Here is a 17,176-nt window from a genome sequence, read left to right on the forward strand (position 1 = left end):
AACAGCTACAACACAAAAATGTCTGGCAGACTCGAAACAATTTCCTGAAGGATCTGTCACTGTGCGGGAGAGATGGGGAGAGGAGGAAGAGAGGGGGGGGGGGGGGGGGGGGGGGGGGAGGGAGTGTAAGATCTGAGGAGGAGAGAAAATAGGTGGAATGGCAAGGCGCAAGGAGAGGGAGATTAAGTTGCAGGAGAAAAAAAGGGAGAGAGGAATGGAAAGAGGGAATGAAATTGAACCTGTGGGTTTGGAACGGGAGGTAAAATTGTTCCATCACCCCAGCTTCATCAACTCGCCAAACACAACACGTATTTATTTTAAAACACGAAGCTTTCCTTTCAGGATAACGTCAATCCATCTTGGTACAAACTCTGACAACACACATGAGTTTCACAACCCAAGGGACAGCTGCAGAATATATCCTGTGCTCAGTCAAGCCAAATTCTCTTGAATGTGCATTAACAATTGCATACAGCAGCTTCTATTACGCAAAGCAAATCTGTGCAGAGAGAAGGACGTGTGAGAGAGCATTGTGCTACTTTTTTTTTTGTGAGAGCATCTATTTGCACTAGCAAGCTTATGAGTATATATATATATATATATATTTGAATTTGCTTATGTGGCTTTGTGCTTATTTATGCCTGTGTGTTTGTGCGCGCACACGCCTCTTGTGTGTTTGCTGCTCCCGTTACTGTGTTTGTGCGCCTGTGGTCGCTCTGGAATGGAACATGGACATCTTGCCACCGAGCTGAATCCACAGAAACGGGCTTGGCCCCGGCCTGCAGAGCAGTATTTAGACTCTGTATTTATGCGTTGGACAACCACAGCAATCTCTATCACCGCCTTGTGATTCATGTTTGTTAGCTTTGCTCTGCGCTGATTTGAATCCGTCAAGAAGCTCCTTTTTGATCTCCCCCAATAACCTCTAGAATTGTTCACGCCATTGGCGCTTAAGAGTTTCATCAGCCGCCCCTCGTTGTAGCTGACCAAGCATGCAGCGGTTTCCATAGCAAGGATGCGACATTAAAACTAACAACCTCTATAATTACACATCCATATTTCTCCGATGAGTTTGTGTAAACAAGCCCGGGCTCCAGCTCGGGGAGGCGGACTTCTTGGCAGGCCCCGGCTGAGGGTGCCACTGAATGGCTGTCGGAAAACAAAGCCATTTCAGAGTGTGCCTTGGAAAAGAGAAACCACTGTTCTAAAGGATGGTGGAGAGCGAGAGCGGGCTCCATCTGACAGACAGAGAGCTGTGATTTGAGCTTAGCTATTGGCCGGAGAAGAAAGACATTGAGAGTATGTGTTGTTGGCAAAGTTGAGGCCAAACAACCTCAGACATCTCGGATGGAAAGGGAAATATGCAATTCCGGAGTGTTTTAGATTATAGTCTGCCGTTGTTTTATCCTGCTCTTATGTTTTTTAACAGAGATTGTCCGAAATGGTTTACCTCACAGACAACGATGTTCATGTTCTCTCTGTCCTACATTCACTTTTCCTAATCACCGTGGACTCCTAACATGCATCTTTCCAGCAGTCTTAAAAAATGTCTGCTCTCCTTTTGCCTGAAGCTATTTTTGGGTTTTGCAAAAACCACATGATGGTTTCTGCATAGCGGACCGAATTAAAGACAACAAGGAGGCTACTTTTCGAAAAACTGAAAAAGGCTCACAGAGGGAAAAGAGTCTCTCTGCAAATGAGTTTGTGTTAAAAGAAAATCAACAGTGTTGTTGTTTGGCAGAGTTGTTTCCGTGGTCTCTAGTGGTGTGTGTGCGTTGAGAGGAGATCTAAGCTATCAGTTAACAAAAATGACTCGAACACAGACTTCCCATTGCACCTACACACACGCACGCAGAATAATGGCAGGATGGAGCGAGGGAGGACATAGTGGGAGAAGTTGCACGCAGGATAAAATATTCTAATAAGATAAGCATGGAGCACAGCCGAGGAGGGATGAGTGTCTGCATTTGAAGATGCACGGAGCGGACTAATTGAGATGAATACATGAATACATCAGCTTCATCTAGCAGCGGCGGGTTCAGGCGTAACCAATGGTAACCATTCACTTGTACAGCCACGTGAGCGGCCCTCGCTCTTAAAGAAAGTCCTCGTGTCCCCCCAGCCCACCCTCCACCCTCTCGACAACCCCCCCCCACCACCCCTCTCTCTAAACAAACTCCTCGGTAATAAACGAAAGGCAATAACCAGCGACAATAACGCTGCGCCTGCTAACCCTCTCTGAATGAAATATCCAAAGGAGAAGTAGCAGAGGCAGCCCGGATAGATTTGCAAAGCAAGCAGAAAGTCATATATTACACTGGCAGTCTAATAAACACTGTGCTATATTCCCCTCACCCTGGGGGGGGGGGGGTTAAATCTCCTTATCCCAGGCCATGCTGCTTCACCGGTGCTAACCTGACCTGTTAGCAGGGTTTACTTTGAAAATGAAAATCCGTTAAGGCTTACTGATTAGCTGCTTAAAACTCTAATCGGTAACATCAATGACAGCTACTCCAAGTCAATCCGCAACTCCCATTCTCAGAACAGTTTGCTTTAAATGGTCATTTTACTAATTGAAAAACACGACGCAGGCTGGAACAAAATGATTGCTAGCGCAGCGTTTACACTATTTAACGGTGTGAATGAGGTGGCTAAAATAGTATTATCTAGCATTATGAGGTGTAAAATGATAAACCTGATTCTTTTCAGACACTTTTTGGAGCTTTTATGAGTCATCTGGATTGATAGAAATGTTTGCCAACAACTGTTTATCATTATTTCAGGATCTGAAAAGCAATTCTTATGCTAAATTTGCGATAAATAATGCTTCCTTTGTCCACAATTGAGGCAAAAAGGAAATGTTGCAGTGTCTCTTGCTTGTAATTAAAATGTTTCAGCGAGATTTAACTGAGGGAGGCTACCAGATGTTAATAGTTATCGCTCGACAGGAAAAAAAACCCATTTAATTGCGCGTTAGAAATGTGTGACTTATTTGCATCTCTATAACCTGACAATCAAATGGTTTGTCTTTTCAAAGGCGCCGCTGTCAAATGTGACTGCCTCTTTTTTCTGTATTTGCTGAGATTTAATTATGGTAATTTTATGTTAACTCAAAAAGATGACATTTAACACTTTTTTTCTAATCAGATTACTGTTATTGCACTGCAACAAATCCAGTTATAAGGCTGTCAGTGTTCATATTTATTGGTGAGCAATCTTTCATTTGTATATTTGTGTTTGTGTGTCTCAGAGCTCACAAGCATTACTACTGAGAGTACCTGCGTGGGAGCGCACATGTGCACATATGTTGCAGCGTTTACATCCTCGCTGAAAAGTAGGGCAGGAGAGGATCTTGTGATCTCCTGCCCGATCAGGGATTTTAACCTTGACCTTTTACCCATCCAAGGGCAAATATGGGAAGAGATTGTAATGTACTGTTAAGCAGAAGAACTTGCATAGTGGCCCAGTGGAGGTGGATTCCTTAGGGAGGTATTTGGATGGAGGAGGGCATAATGTGAAGGTTGTTGAGCAAAAAATAACAGCAATACCGAAGAGAGCCTACGCAAAAGGGCCTGAATGTTAGCAATATGCCTCCTAACCTTATTACTGTCAGGTGTGAGCAACACAAACAAGAAATCCCACAGCCTAAATGTCAGATATATTCCCAGGCATTGTTTTCCAATACCACAAATGTTTAAAGAAGTCAGTAAATTAAAAAAAGTTATAACCAATGAAGCCTAAAATAGAAGTTGGAGTTACCTGCAAAGTCAAAGAAATGGAGCGTCAAAGAATGAAAAACTAAATGTGCAGTTTGCTGCGAGAGGGGCATCGTGTATTTCACTGAGGCAATCTTCTAAAGGTGAGATAGCGTGTGCCTCGCTGCGGCAGTATTCTGGTGGGGAAGTCGGTGTGTGTCAGAGTCCATGACGGTACACTGAGATGGAGAGTGACAGCTGTCAGGAGGGATCAGGCTTACCCTGCCTGCTGCGCTGGAAACCAAGGGGAGAGGAGCGCTCGACGACAGGCCGCCTCTGTTTACCGCCTCGTGGTCATACCCTTATATAGAACAGAGACTCACGGGGCCGGATAACCACCGAAAAAACACATCTCCCAGCAGTCATGGTACATTATTTCAATGAGGAGCGAATGGGAGAGAAAATGGAGGCACTGTCTGTTTATATGTGTGTTTGCTTTTCCCCTGGTTCTCTTTGTTCCTTGCTCTGTTGCTCATGTTCTCCATTATATTTATTCTCCTTAAAAGCCCCCATTCTAAAATATTTTCTGCGTCTAACCTCTAAACCTCACAAACAGCTCATATCCTGTGTTTAGACAGTGAAATACAACCAGTTTGTGCACTCATACACCAGTAGGGGGGGGATTGGGGAGGCGTGTGTATGTATGCGTGTGTGTGTATGCGTGTGTGTGCTCTTAAGGGGGTGGGGGGGGGCATGTGCTGATGGACAGCACATGCTGGTGCTGGTCTGGGGTTTAGATCAGTGCAGGGTTATCATTACTGACCCCCCTGCTGTGTTTCCGCGACCCCTCATCCGTGAATTTTGACCTCTCACCCCCCCACGACTCCTGTCAGAGCCTGAGAGACAGCGGGGCCGAGTGGACAGGGCTCCCCCCCCCCCCCCCCGCGGTGACACTGACGCATGGGGACACACATGGGAGAAAAAGCATATACACAAACACACACCATTTGTTGCTTACTTTACCCCACACCTTTTGTTGCCCTTTCCACCCCATGGAAAGAGCAGCAGTAGGGCTAGGAGTAGGAGTGGGGGAGGGGGGGTGAGGGGTGATCAAGGGAAAAGACAAACGGAGCCGGAGTGGAGACATCGGGGGTGGACAAGAAAAAAAGACAGTTGCAAGATTCAGAGGAATGTCCACTCCCTATGCATCTTCTCCTCGTCTCAAAGCATGTCCGCCACGTTCGGCCGTTAATCAGGCCAGATAAGCCAGGTCTTTATCGGTGAGCAGATTTACACCGCTCTGCTGGCCGGCTGAACCGCATTCCCAACAGAGACGGTGGGATAACGCTCTCACATCTTCAAGGCGGAGATAAGCTGGCCTAAAGGGGCCTCTACACACACACACACACACACACACACACAAACACACAAATCTACTGTACAGGAAAAGCAGGTAAAGTGTGTTCACTGCAGGTGCTCCCTGTCCCTCCTCTTTTGCTTTCTCCCTCACACACACACACACACACACACACACACCAAACATGGCCATTGTCTCAGTGATAAATGAAGTGTGACACGGTGTATGCACAGGCCGCGGTGGAATAAATAAAGCAAGGCTCTTCCTGTTGCAAAGGACAGGATTAACATAATACCGAGACAAATACTATATAAGATTACTGCTGACGCGAGAATGTTACAGTATATGAGCCTAATGATGATCCACCATCAGGCGGGATCCGGCACGGCCACTCTCCCTCGTGAAGGATTTAAAACCACCTCTTGTTATGTGAGTTCATGGAGTGAAACACTGAGGAGTATTCTCAACACAGCAAAAAAACAAGAGAGTGTGGTACAAAAGCAAATTTGACCTTAGGTAAAGTCAATGTTTCCTCTTTGATGCATCCCCACGCACATGTCACTAATAGAGTTGGTTAAAATATTTATGATGTAATCAGGACACAATATGTGGAGCAGCCCCGCTAGCAGCCGGCTAGGAAAAACTTTGAGCAGACGCCGAGAATGCCGAAGGTGTTTTCCAAAGACATGTGGGTGTAATAAAGCTCAAAGAAATATTTCTTAAAGTCCACATGACATGTTGCCACAGGAGCGGCCCCCAAATATCGTTGCTTGATAACATCACAAGCTTTATGCTTCCCCGCATTCTGGCTTTGAGGGAGACTTCGCAAATATCGCTTGAGCTGCGCCAGATCAAAAGGAGAAACATGTGCAAGATTTATTTTAGCGATAGAAAGAGGCTATTCTTTTTGTCAAGAAACATGAAGGATAAAAACATTCTGAAGCCAAAATGAAGTTAAATGATGAAAAGTTAATTAATTACGCTTCATAAGAGAAGATGAGTGATGAATCCGTTTTCTTTCCGGCTTCCGACCATGCAGATTTTCAGTAGGCTTCAAGGCAGCGTGTTGCATGTTTGGATTAAGTTTAGAGATCGTATCTCAAAGTCACGATTATCTCTGATCATTTCAATGATGAAGTGAGGAATCAATTACAGATGTGGCACAACTCCCAACTGACAAATCCAACGCAACACATGTTAGGATTTAAGGAAAACTCAAGTCATTCCAGGAAATGTAGGAAATGACTAACTGAAGTAATAATTAGATAAGGCTCGAGTCACGTCTACAATAACATTGTCTTGTGCCTTATAAACGGAGCTATAGCATGTTAGCTTCTGCAGCTTCCGAGCTAACAAGATGGAGAATCTAAGCTTTGACCCCTCACATGAAATATAAGCTTTGTTCCGGCCCACTTGTGGGTTATAAATCCTATTAAAAAGACCAAAACCAACAATGTGTTAGTCTTTCTCTTGTTACCCCCGACTTCACTACTCTGTCAATGGCGGCCCCAAGCCCTTTTGTTCCTGCCTAAGACGTAAATCTTTAAAAATCGGTCACGCAAGAAATGCAGAGCTGATCTAAACCGCCATAATGGTGGGTGGACAGACTTTATTGAGGGGATGGAAAAAGACAGAGCCGAGTGCTTCATAAAACTTGGAAAAGTGGCCCCATATGAAGAACTGTCTTTATAAAAACAGATGGGAAGATAGGGACTTAAAATGGGGAAAGTACCAGATCTAAATCCCTGATGATGAATCATTTGTAATAATTCAAAATGTGTTTGTTTACTTTTAATATAAAATGCAACCCAGAGCTTTTGGTATCTATTTGAATAAAGATTTGACGATTCACTCGTTATCTTTTTTTATTTTTTTTACTGTCATTTTCAGATATTTTTTCTATTTTATTAGCTTTAATTATTTTATAATTGTTAAAGCTTAGCGTTAATGCAATCAACATGTCACACAATATATTGCATCGATAAACACAATTAAAATGTTCAGCAAAAGTTAGAGGAAAACAAATGAATTATTATTCGTAATATTTTCATTTAATTGTTTTTCATATAGTTGTTGGACAATAATTAGCTTTATAGCTCAGAGGCATCAGCCATTTATATGAGGCTTTAACTTCTGAGGAAATGCTTGTTATTAGGATGAATGTGGTGTTGTTTTTCTGGCCTGTTTTGGGGATTTTCTAATAATTAGAATCATTATCCTTATCCATTACAGCAAGATATATCAGATGATATCACTGGGGTTGTGCCTACAACCTTTTTCCATATATTATGCATGCATCATTTTGCAGTCGTGTGCTATGGGGGTTATAGACTTTATTTAATAACAAGATACTTGCAAAAACATTTCCTTGGTGACCTGACCAACCTGACCTGACTAATGTTTGTGGTGTGGACTAAGTCCGTTTGAATTATTTAAACCTGGAAATCACTGAGACGCAGCTACTACCAAGTCCAGAGACTAACTGTTATCTCCACCGGCTTCTCCACAAACCCCTGCTGAACCTCCATCTATCGGTGACGTTCAGGCCAGGGAGGGAGAAAATAAGTAACAGAGCGTTAAAAATAATCTAGGGTTATCTATAAGAGAGTCCATAAGAGACTCTGCTGTGACTCCAGCTCCACTGACCCCTCCTGCTGATCTGAGATCATTACTGCGCGGCCGACCTCCGGTCCACAGACCGCTGAGGAGTCCCCTCCATCTGACACCCCTTATATATAATGTCTCTATAAAATAAATACTTTTAAATGTAAAACAAATACATATTGTAGTCATGTGTAAACTGTGCTCCGCTGTGTAAAATATGAACATTTTAATGTATTTTAGTTTTATCCTCAAATTAATGCTCAGGTGTAAATGAAACATTTTACAATATAGTACCAGTTTGTTGACCTTACCGTTTCTTTTCTTTAAATACAAATACTAAAAAAAGATACATTTTAATGTAAAAATAAAAATACCGGTTCATGTATATACTGTGCTCTACTGTTTGAACTATTACATTTTTATTCAAATATTGTTTTATAAATTATTGCTCAGGTGTAATTTAAACGTTTCAGTCTCAGGTTGTTTTGTGGTTACTGTTTCCCTTTTTTTCGACTTCTTCTATCTCTTCCTTTCTTTATCTACTTAGTGCAAATCCACTCCTGCTACAGAATATTTATTTATCTGCAAAACTATGATTTAAAAAGCAAGCAAGTTAGAAATAATAAATAACCCACAGACAGGCTGTCTGAAAGTCTGGAAAGGGAAGCGCACAATGTTTACACAAGACAAAATATTTAGTCTTTACTTCAGTTTATAGTTTTACCACAAATACAAAATATTAAATTACAATTGAAGCTACAAACACAATGTTGCTTATGAAACTGTTTGCAAGTGTTATCAGAAAAATGTAATCATTGTAGTCAATGTAAAAGACCTCATTGTGCAGAATGACCTCTTTTCAAGAATTACTTCTAGGACGTTTTTTTACGTCTGTAATTTCCCTGTTATTTTCTAGGAATTTTCCAGGAAATGACTATATAATGTGTTACTAATTACAGGGGAAATGGGATGTTTCCTGAAAGAAAAACTACATTATAATCCAAATAAATATTTGTTTATAAGTCATTTATCATACGAAACTTTCTCCTCCAAAGCTGTTTTTGCATTTCCAACTGACCCGCTGTAACGTGACTCGCAGAAACTCACTAGAAATGTATTGGAATTCATTAAATAGGAGGTAAAAAAAGAACACTTTTTTTCCAAATAAAGAGAACCTAATTAGATGGGGAGAAAAGTACTCGGTATTGTACTAAAGTAAGCTAGTGCTTGAGTAAATGTCAGTCAAGTGTGGTTTTGTATGCAGAACTCCCTAAATGCCACTAATACTGTACCATAAGCGAGGCACGTCACCTCCATTTGTTGCATGGAGCTGCTGCAGTGGCCATTAAAATACAGTTTTACCAGGAAACTCCCAGGTGTGACCGCGTGTAACTGAGTGTGAAGAAGATTATTACTCTTCGCTTCTGTGGTTAAATGAAGGGTAAAGAGCTAAAAAAGTGGCGATAAATCATATTTTAAGACAAACTTACAGGTGATGTAGTAGTTGACGTTCTTCTTGAACTCCAGGCCCATGTAGTTGGGGCTGAACTCCTGGAACTTGATGGTGAACTTGATGTCCTTCTCGGGCTTGTTGCAGTTGACCAGGACATTGGGATCGAGGACTGTACTGCAGGAGTCCGCCTGCTCCCTCTTCACCAGGTACAGCTTGTAGAACTCGTACTCTCTGCCATCGTCCGCTTTGGGACAGATGATGTCCAGCTTATCCCCGATGTCTGGGTATATCACAAGACCCTTACCCATCAGAAACCTGAGGGACGAAAACAAAGAAGATACGTTAGCAACACATATTTAAAAGGAAGTCTGGAAAAGCAGCCACATGATTCAACAACAGTTTATACACACTTAATACTTTGAGCTATAGGAGTTATGGGTTTAGATTTGTCTGGCGTTGGCTTTTAGGTCGTGCGTAGTTAATTTACCCCCTCTAAAACTACATGTAGCAGCTCGACATTGTTCAGCGCGAGTCGACAGAGCGTTTCACACAAATCCTCTAAAGTTTCTTTTCATACTTGGATCCGAATCAAAGCATACCAAAAGTTTGCGATGAGGGGAAACAAGATGGCCAAACACAAAATGGCTGCCGCAGAAGTGGCTACAGATAGGATTACACCCGGGGAATGCCTCTAAATCCTTTTTTCATATTTTTGGACTTCCACGTAAGACCTGTGCTTCTTGTACTTCAGAGGTCAGAGTTTCTGGAGGAAAACAAAGTGCGGGGGTCAACAGGAAGGTTAAGGCTTCCCGGTTCATCTTCCCTCCGCCATGATCCTCTACTGGAGGATTAAGATAATCCATCTGGCCTTACTGTACCTCTCCACCTCGCTCTCTGCTGCCAACTCAATCAGATCAGCTCTTGCTCTCTTTTATTCACAAAAGGTGGGGAAACAGGAGGAGACCCAGTGTGTGTGTGTAAGTGTGTGTGAACAGAGGGGGTGGAGGTTCACTGAGTACTTGCAGTGTGTTTGGGCAGTGGTGTGTATGTTTATGCCCATCTCCGTGTGTGTGTGTGTGTAAGCGTCGGTCAGCAAAATGGGCTGAGGTTGCGGTCTGATGAGGGGGGTAGGGGGGGGGGGGGGCAGATGGGCTGAATCATTGTTCTGGACTTGTTTGAGGCTTAAAATGTCAACATGGTTCAGCTCTGCTGTCCCAGTTAGCCAAGCATTAACCCAGACAGCCGGACTGACCACGGGTGTGTTTATGTACGGGTGTGTGTGTGTGTGTGTGTGTGTGTGTGTGTGTGTCTGTGTGTGTGTGTGTGTGTATTGTGGTCGCAGACAGCGAGCACAGCAGCGAGGCTATCTGCTAGATCTGCCCATGCCAGCGGATTTAAGCAGGATTTAGCCGCGCGCAATGCATTTGTTGTTCTTCCTGATCCCTCGCGTTTTAACAAGACATCAGGGGCCGGGCCTCCCTCTGTCTCTCCCTTCTTCCTCACTCCGAGTGTAATCTCACCTTATCTACAGCCCGTCATTTCATCATCACACACATCATTTCACCACTAAACAACTGGCTCTTCAGACAGGCCCGGGGAAGGGAGGACTGTGAAAGAGACTGATAGAGGAGTCTGTAAGTGTAGAAGTGGGGGGGTTATGATCTCAATCCCTCCTGCACTGATGTTAAACTCTGGCAATCGGCCAGCCATTGTAAGAAACGATCATTTAGAAGAAAGAAAGAGTCCCATTTTCTGAAAAATACCCCCCATGAAAATGAACATGATTGGATTAAGGCCTTTTCAACAATCATGGCTATTCTTCTTTGACCGGGGCATTACCAAATATATGACTTGATTCAAAAAAGAGATAAATGCAACATGTAATACGCAAAACGATCAGAAACCTGTCAATCAAACCCCACTTTTTTTCGGAGCAGTATGATGTCATTGAACATGCGCAGATAGGATCTTGTTGACGGGCTTGGGAGCGGGTGAGACGTTATTTCCACACTATTGTCTGATGCCCGTGGGGGCGAGGGGAGGGGTTGCACTAATTCAAGGGCCGATAAGAGCGAGAATGCGGGGTCTGCTTTGTCCCACCTCTCCTCACCATTGGCTGGTTTCAGCAGCAACAGTCTGCATGTGCTCACAGGCGTGTGCGTTAGCGTACATATGTTTTTCAGGCGTGTGCACGCCGCGAAACACGTGCGTGTGTCTATGAAGACACGGACACAATCAGCCTCTAATTGGATCTACAAGATGCATCAGTGAGGCATAAACAAGTTTCCATGGCAACATTAGGCTTTGTTGCTGACCACCCCCTCTACTCCCACCTTCTCTCTATTTCCCCCCAAATCTCAGCCCCCCTCTATTTCTGCTCCCCAATCTCATTCCCTCTCGCTTTATCCTCATTCACCTCCTCAACATTTCCCTCATTGGGTTTTCTCTCATCACCCTCTTCATCCTCCCCCTCTCTCATCACCCTCTTCATCCTCCCCCTCTCTCAGCACTCACAAAAACACCTACAGAAAAACAAGCGCGGGGGGAAAAGAAAGAGCGGCAAACATCACAATTACACCTTGATTTGATTCACTCCACAAGTAGCGGTTTTCTATTTTCCGTTTCTTCGTAGGGAAGAAGTTGGCAAGTTTTTCTCCAAATGTTCCATTACAAGAGAATCAAACTGACTTAAAAGCTCAGCTCTCAAATGAAACAATGAGCCTCACGCCCAACTACCCAGTTTCACAAGCCATTTATTTCTTTATCAAAGCGAGCTGCTACAATTTAGATGAATAATTAAGATTTCCAAAAATCTTAATATCTTAATATCCCTGAAGGATTTAATCACAAGCCGGCCCCTGTCATTGATTCAATTTTCCGAGCCGGCCTCCTAGTCGACGGTTAGATAGCTATCCTAAGTGAATTCTCCGCTTCTGTTTCCCAGCCTTTGTTAACTGTCTGCTATAATGAGGCTCTGGCTGCTGTGGAGGTCTGGAAGCGCCATCGCAGATGGGAAAGAAGCAACATAAAAGAAATAGGGCAGCAATTAGTGTTTAGCCCAGTTTAAAAGCCCTCCACTTGGCAAGCTGCGGCCCAGCTCCAGTCCAGGATGTGAAACTAAACTGGTGGGCTGGGACTTTGTCTCCCGTTTGTCTCTCTGTTGGCTTAATCAGCGCCACTCCGGTGCTACACACAGCCACACGCAATGGAGAGGAGGAGACGAGTGACTGAAGATTATTGTACTTTTGAGGAGGTCGAAAGGGGAAAAAAGGGGGGAAAAGGGAGGTTGAATTGCATCTTTCATTCACGTTGTCTGGAGACTTTAGAAGACCTGTTGATGAAAGGGGTTTGAGAGCACAGAGGAAGAGCTTTGCAGATACAAAACGATGTTCCTGGGAAATGACCCTGAACGTGAGAGAACCTTTATTCCCCTCATGCTAAATCTGCCTGAACCAAACACAATAAAGAGAATCATTTTCAAAACAATCAAATGAGGTTGGTTTTGTTTCATCTGGATGGCTCTACGGCGTGCTCAATCCTGTAAAGAGCTTATACAAACAGGCCTACGCTACAGCACAGCGGAGAGAGAACAGAAAACAACCAAGCGGAGGGGAAGAGAGGCGAGAGGAGAACCCCCTCCTCTCTCTTTTTACATTCCACTGGTGAATATGAGCACATGATCTCACATATGCTAAACCCCCACCACCCTAACCCCCACCACCACCACCACCTCCCACACACACACACACACACACACACACACACACACACGGATGTGAGAGCACACAAAAGCACTGTGGGGTGCATCCTGGACCTTCTAGGCCCAACTTCCCAGCCACCCCTATTCAAGCGCCCTGCCCTCGCCGACTTTCATATAAAACGCCGCCTACACTAAGGCCCACTCAAAGCCCCTTACAGAGCCTCAAACCAGCCATCCCCCCCCGAGCTCTCCACCCCCGTCCAGTCAACTTAGGCCTGTGCCCCGAACACAGCCCTGGCAGGCAGCCTCAGCCGCTGAATGAAAGGCCCGAGACACAGGAACTGTGAGAGAAAGAGGCAGAAACGGCTCATATCAACACAATGGATTTCAAATTGATTTGTTCCTCCTGAGCGGCAGCGTGAACATACCATACATGTCAATTAAAATAAGTTACCCCATGCCATGTACAAAGGGTGATCCATCTCTACCTGCCCGAATGCAGGTACCCCCTTTAATTCTTCTTCTGCTTCCCAACATCCAATTGTTCTCTCTATTCCTCTGGTTTTAAAAATGCATCATGTAAAAACAAACACCTACAATCACAACAGGTACTCTATTCCCCTCGCCATAAGCGTGGTAATTATCACGCTAGGAAAAGTGTTCCCTCACCAATTATCATTTCTCTCTTACATTATCTGCAAAAAAAAATCAGTATGGCTGCTCCCCCCCTCACCACACCTCCATTATTACAGATGACACTTCCCATACTGCATCCATATTTACATCAATATTCCACAGGCTTGCAGTTTCAATATTTTATGGCTTCTTATGAAACATTACAGTAAATCAGCCACATGACATGGTTACACTTAAGTCCGTAAAGAACACAAAGCCGCGTTATGCAAAGAGCATTGTGGAGCTCTTGTGTAACACATATAGCGGAGGGGATTTCAAGCGGATTCACTTGCCTGAGGCCGTCTGCATTTGTGTAATTATAGGGGGCAAACACATCCCGTTCCCATTCCAGTCAATCAATATTAAATAATTGTCTGCTGTGAGGGACTGTGACTTAAACCGCTTTCAGATCCATCAAGATATAGGACCGCATGCTCGCATCACAATGGGAACATTCAAACGGCAGCTTCTGAAATGGCTTCAGTCTTGATGTGTGGTTAAGATCTTCAGAGCGCTGTTGACACAGTGTGATCATTTTTATACTGGGGAGAAAGGCACGTTCAATCCAACAGTCAATGTGTTTGTACGTCTCCGAGGATTTTCACCACATCTTATCGAGTCACGTGAAATGTCGGTTATTCGTGACATTCTGATATGAAACCGGTTTGGACCGAGACGTCGCCACGGCAAGGTGATCCGGTCGTAAGTCTGCGCCCGTAGCCGCCGGCTCAACCCGAGTTTGTTGTATACATAGCTGGCTTCTGTCAGGCTGTCACAGGGGCAGATGTTCTTAAGGAGGCCTGTCTATAAACACACACACATAAACACACGCCCCGCAGTGTACACACACCGATTTCCTCACATGTCAAACACAGTAAACAAGTCGCCCCAATGCTGGTACAGGCCACACACACACACACATAGAGACACACAAATACAAGGATCCTGAAATTAAGCAAAACAAGACCCATCTGGCTCCAGAATTGTTTAGCAAAGCAGGAAGGAATTGACCCTTATTATAGAAAAGCAGGACAAACCCGCCAACGGCTAGTTGTATTGGATAAACTGGAAACTCAAGTTGCATTTAAACTCCAGTGGCCCAGACTTGGCAACAGTGACATGCTGAAAAGCTGTGTATTTTCCCTCTGTGCTGTCCCCATTAGAGGGACATAAATGAAGATGTCAGCGACAAAAAAGAGGGACAGAATATCCTGAATTCCACCCTGCAGAGAACTGCTTTGTACGTGTGAACACAGACACCCTCGCTCTCTCACAGACAAACATGCACTAGCTTCAGTTAGCTCAGTCAACAGGCTGGCATGCAGAGCAAATCACATTCAGCGTGACTCATAACAGTTGCGAGTTTCAACACACACACACACACACACACACAGAGATGAGAGTGACTGACACACAGCCCTCATGTTCACGAAACAAGCTCAGTATGCTTGCCCTCGATCGATGTCACATGAGGGGCTAGCATCACACCATCGGTGGCCGTAATGAGCTAACAAGATGACGCCCAGATGGCCTTGCAACAAGGAAGAAAGAAGTGGACGTTGTTATGAGACAAACAGGCTGAGGATCACTGTTGAGGGAGAGGAGAGTGTCAGAAGTCATTAGGGAGGAGAAAGAGCATAATCTGTTTCTTCTTATGGCCTCTGTGGTTTCTGTGGAGGACGAGCCCATCCCTCTCTAAGAGCAGGGGAGTTAAGCGAGCATGGGTGTATGCGGTCGTGATTGAACGTCATCCACGGTATCACTGACAGCGAGAAAAGGCCCAGACTGGTGCTCTCTGCTTCTCCACTTATTCATCCCCAGATCTCAGGGACTGAGCTCTTCCAGCTGGAGGGTAAGGGCGGGAGAGAAGAAGAGGCGTAGAGAGAAAAGAGAGAAAAGAGACCAAGAGAAGAGATTTGGCCGGGTCAGTTTCAGCCCGAGTTTAGCCCTCATTCTGGGGTTTGCTCTGTGACCCAAACACACACAAACCTCTTCCCAATTTCCCTAGCTCCCTGGCCACGACACAACACACACAACACACACACAGCCAGCTGCCTCCCATCACTGAGGAGCAGCCACAGATGGGCTCTGCATGCTCCGTAAAGATCTCTCCACAGGCCCAGTCTACAGTCGCTGCCAAACCCGCCTGGCCCGAAACCCACTGTATGCGTGTGTGACTGTGTTTGCAGATTTACGTGTGCCCATACATGCCTGAGTAGGTGTGTGTGTGTGTGTGTGTGTGTGTGTGTGTGTGTGTGTGTGTGTGTGTGTGTGTGTGTGTGTGTGTGTGTGTGTGTGTGTGTGTGTGTGTGTGTGTGTGTGTGTGTGTGTGTGTGTGCGTGTGTGTGTGTGTGTGGTGTGGGGCTGTAGACTGAGGAATCCCCCAGGACTAAGAGCTGCAGAGCACAGAGTCAAGAGCTGGACCGAGATGCGAGGTTGTAATCAGTGACGAGCAGAGCAGGAGGGGAGAAAGCAGAAGAACCTCCCAGACGAACAATAGCATCTCTCACACTCACCCAATTGTGTTTCACTCCCACTCGGGGGGGGAGATAGGAAAACTAGAGAGAAACGGAATCATAACCATTATCAAACCCACGCAGCTTGCACCGGGTTGTTACCCAGCAGCCATTTTCTGCTTCGTATCTCAAACCCCATCGATAAGCCCCCAGAAGAAAAAAAAAGCATTTCTCAGAAAAAACAGCCCTTTAAATGTTGCTACTCAATCAGCACTTCACATGTATTAATATAAAACAGAAGCACGCACAAACACACAGCTCCGAATTATAAATTATTTAAATTCTGTTTGGCTTGCATGGAGCCAGTCATGGTTAAATTCAATTTTCAACAATTGCCCTCCTATCTCACCATGGTTAAAAAATTACTCTGGGGATGACCGTTTTAGACTGTATAATGAAGCAAAGTGAAAAGCCCATTGAGGATGAGAGTCAGGCTACGGTCTGTAGCTAAAGTTAGCTAATTTTTCAACCTTGTGCTATGAATGAGTCGGCTCTCAGACACAGGTTTTGAGGGGGTGTTATTCGCCCTGCTCAGCAGAATTTTGGCATCAGGACATCTGGGAATCGAATCAGCGAGACTTCAGCAACAAGACATCTCTCAAACAAACCTGACACCCATTACTAATTAGTTTTTTCTACGTCAACATTTAGAGAAATATAGCCTACTTCTTGCTGTCATTTCTGTACGATAAATATGAAGCAGCCGTTTAGCTTAGCTGCTTTAAGGCTAAAAAAACAAAGTGGAAGCAGCTCGAATGGCTCTGCCGGAAGGAAACCATATCTGACCTGCACCACCCAGTAGGCTAACATTGCTATGTGTCAGTTTTACACTTTGTTTTTTTTAACAAATTAAACAAATGGGATACAACACGTGAATAAGTAAGCTTTATAAGTGCTGATAAGCAGACTTTGTTACCTTTGTACAGTGCAAGGCTGCATTTCCCACCTAATTGAAACCTTTAAGCTAAGCTAAACTAAGCTAATTGACTGCTGGCTGTAGCTTCAACTTTAGCATGCAGACTTGAGAGTGGTGTCTCATCGATCAAGAAGCAAACATTGTAGTCTATTTACAAACTGTCAAACATTTTCTAATGCAATAATATTATATAAATCATTAAAAGTATTCCCCTCTCTGCCAAACTGATTCCAGTTTAAATTTTACAGCAACATTTTAAG

At 44.3% G+C, this 17,176-nt stretch overlaps 1 protein-coding gene across 1 annotated transcript in view; it reads right to left on the reverse strand.

The window, feature by feature from the left end:
• Positions 1 to 17,176, reverse strand: part of efnb1 (ephrin-B1) — a 57,520-nt gene that overhangs the window by 24,314 nt on the left and 16,030 nt on the right. Inside the window, exon 2 of the mRNA XM_034121196.1 lies at positions 9,147 to 9,424. Within this exon, the coding sequence (XP_033977087.1) occupies positions 9,147 to 9,424 (278 nt within the window). The remainder of the gene's footprint in view (positions 1 to 9,146; positions 9,425 to 17,176) is intronic.

The sequence above is a fragment of the Trematomus bernacchii genome, unplaced genomic scaffold (assembly GCF_902827165.1).
Source record: "Trematomus bernacchii unplaced genomic scaffold, fTreBer1.1, whole genome shotgun sequence".
Classification (NCBI taxonomy): Eukaryota; Metazoa; Chordata; class Actinopteri; order Perciformes; family Nototheniidae; genus Trematomus; species Trematomus bernacchii.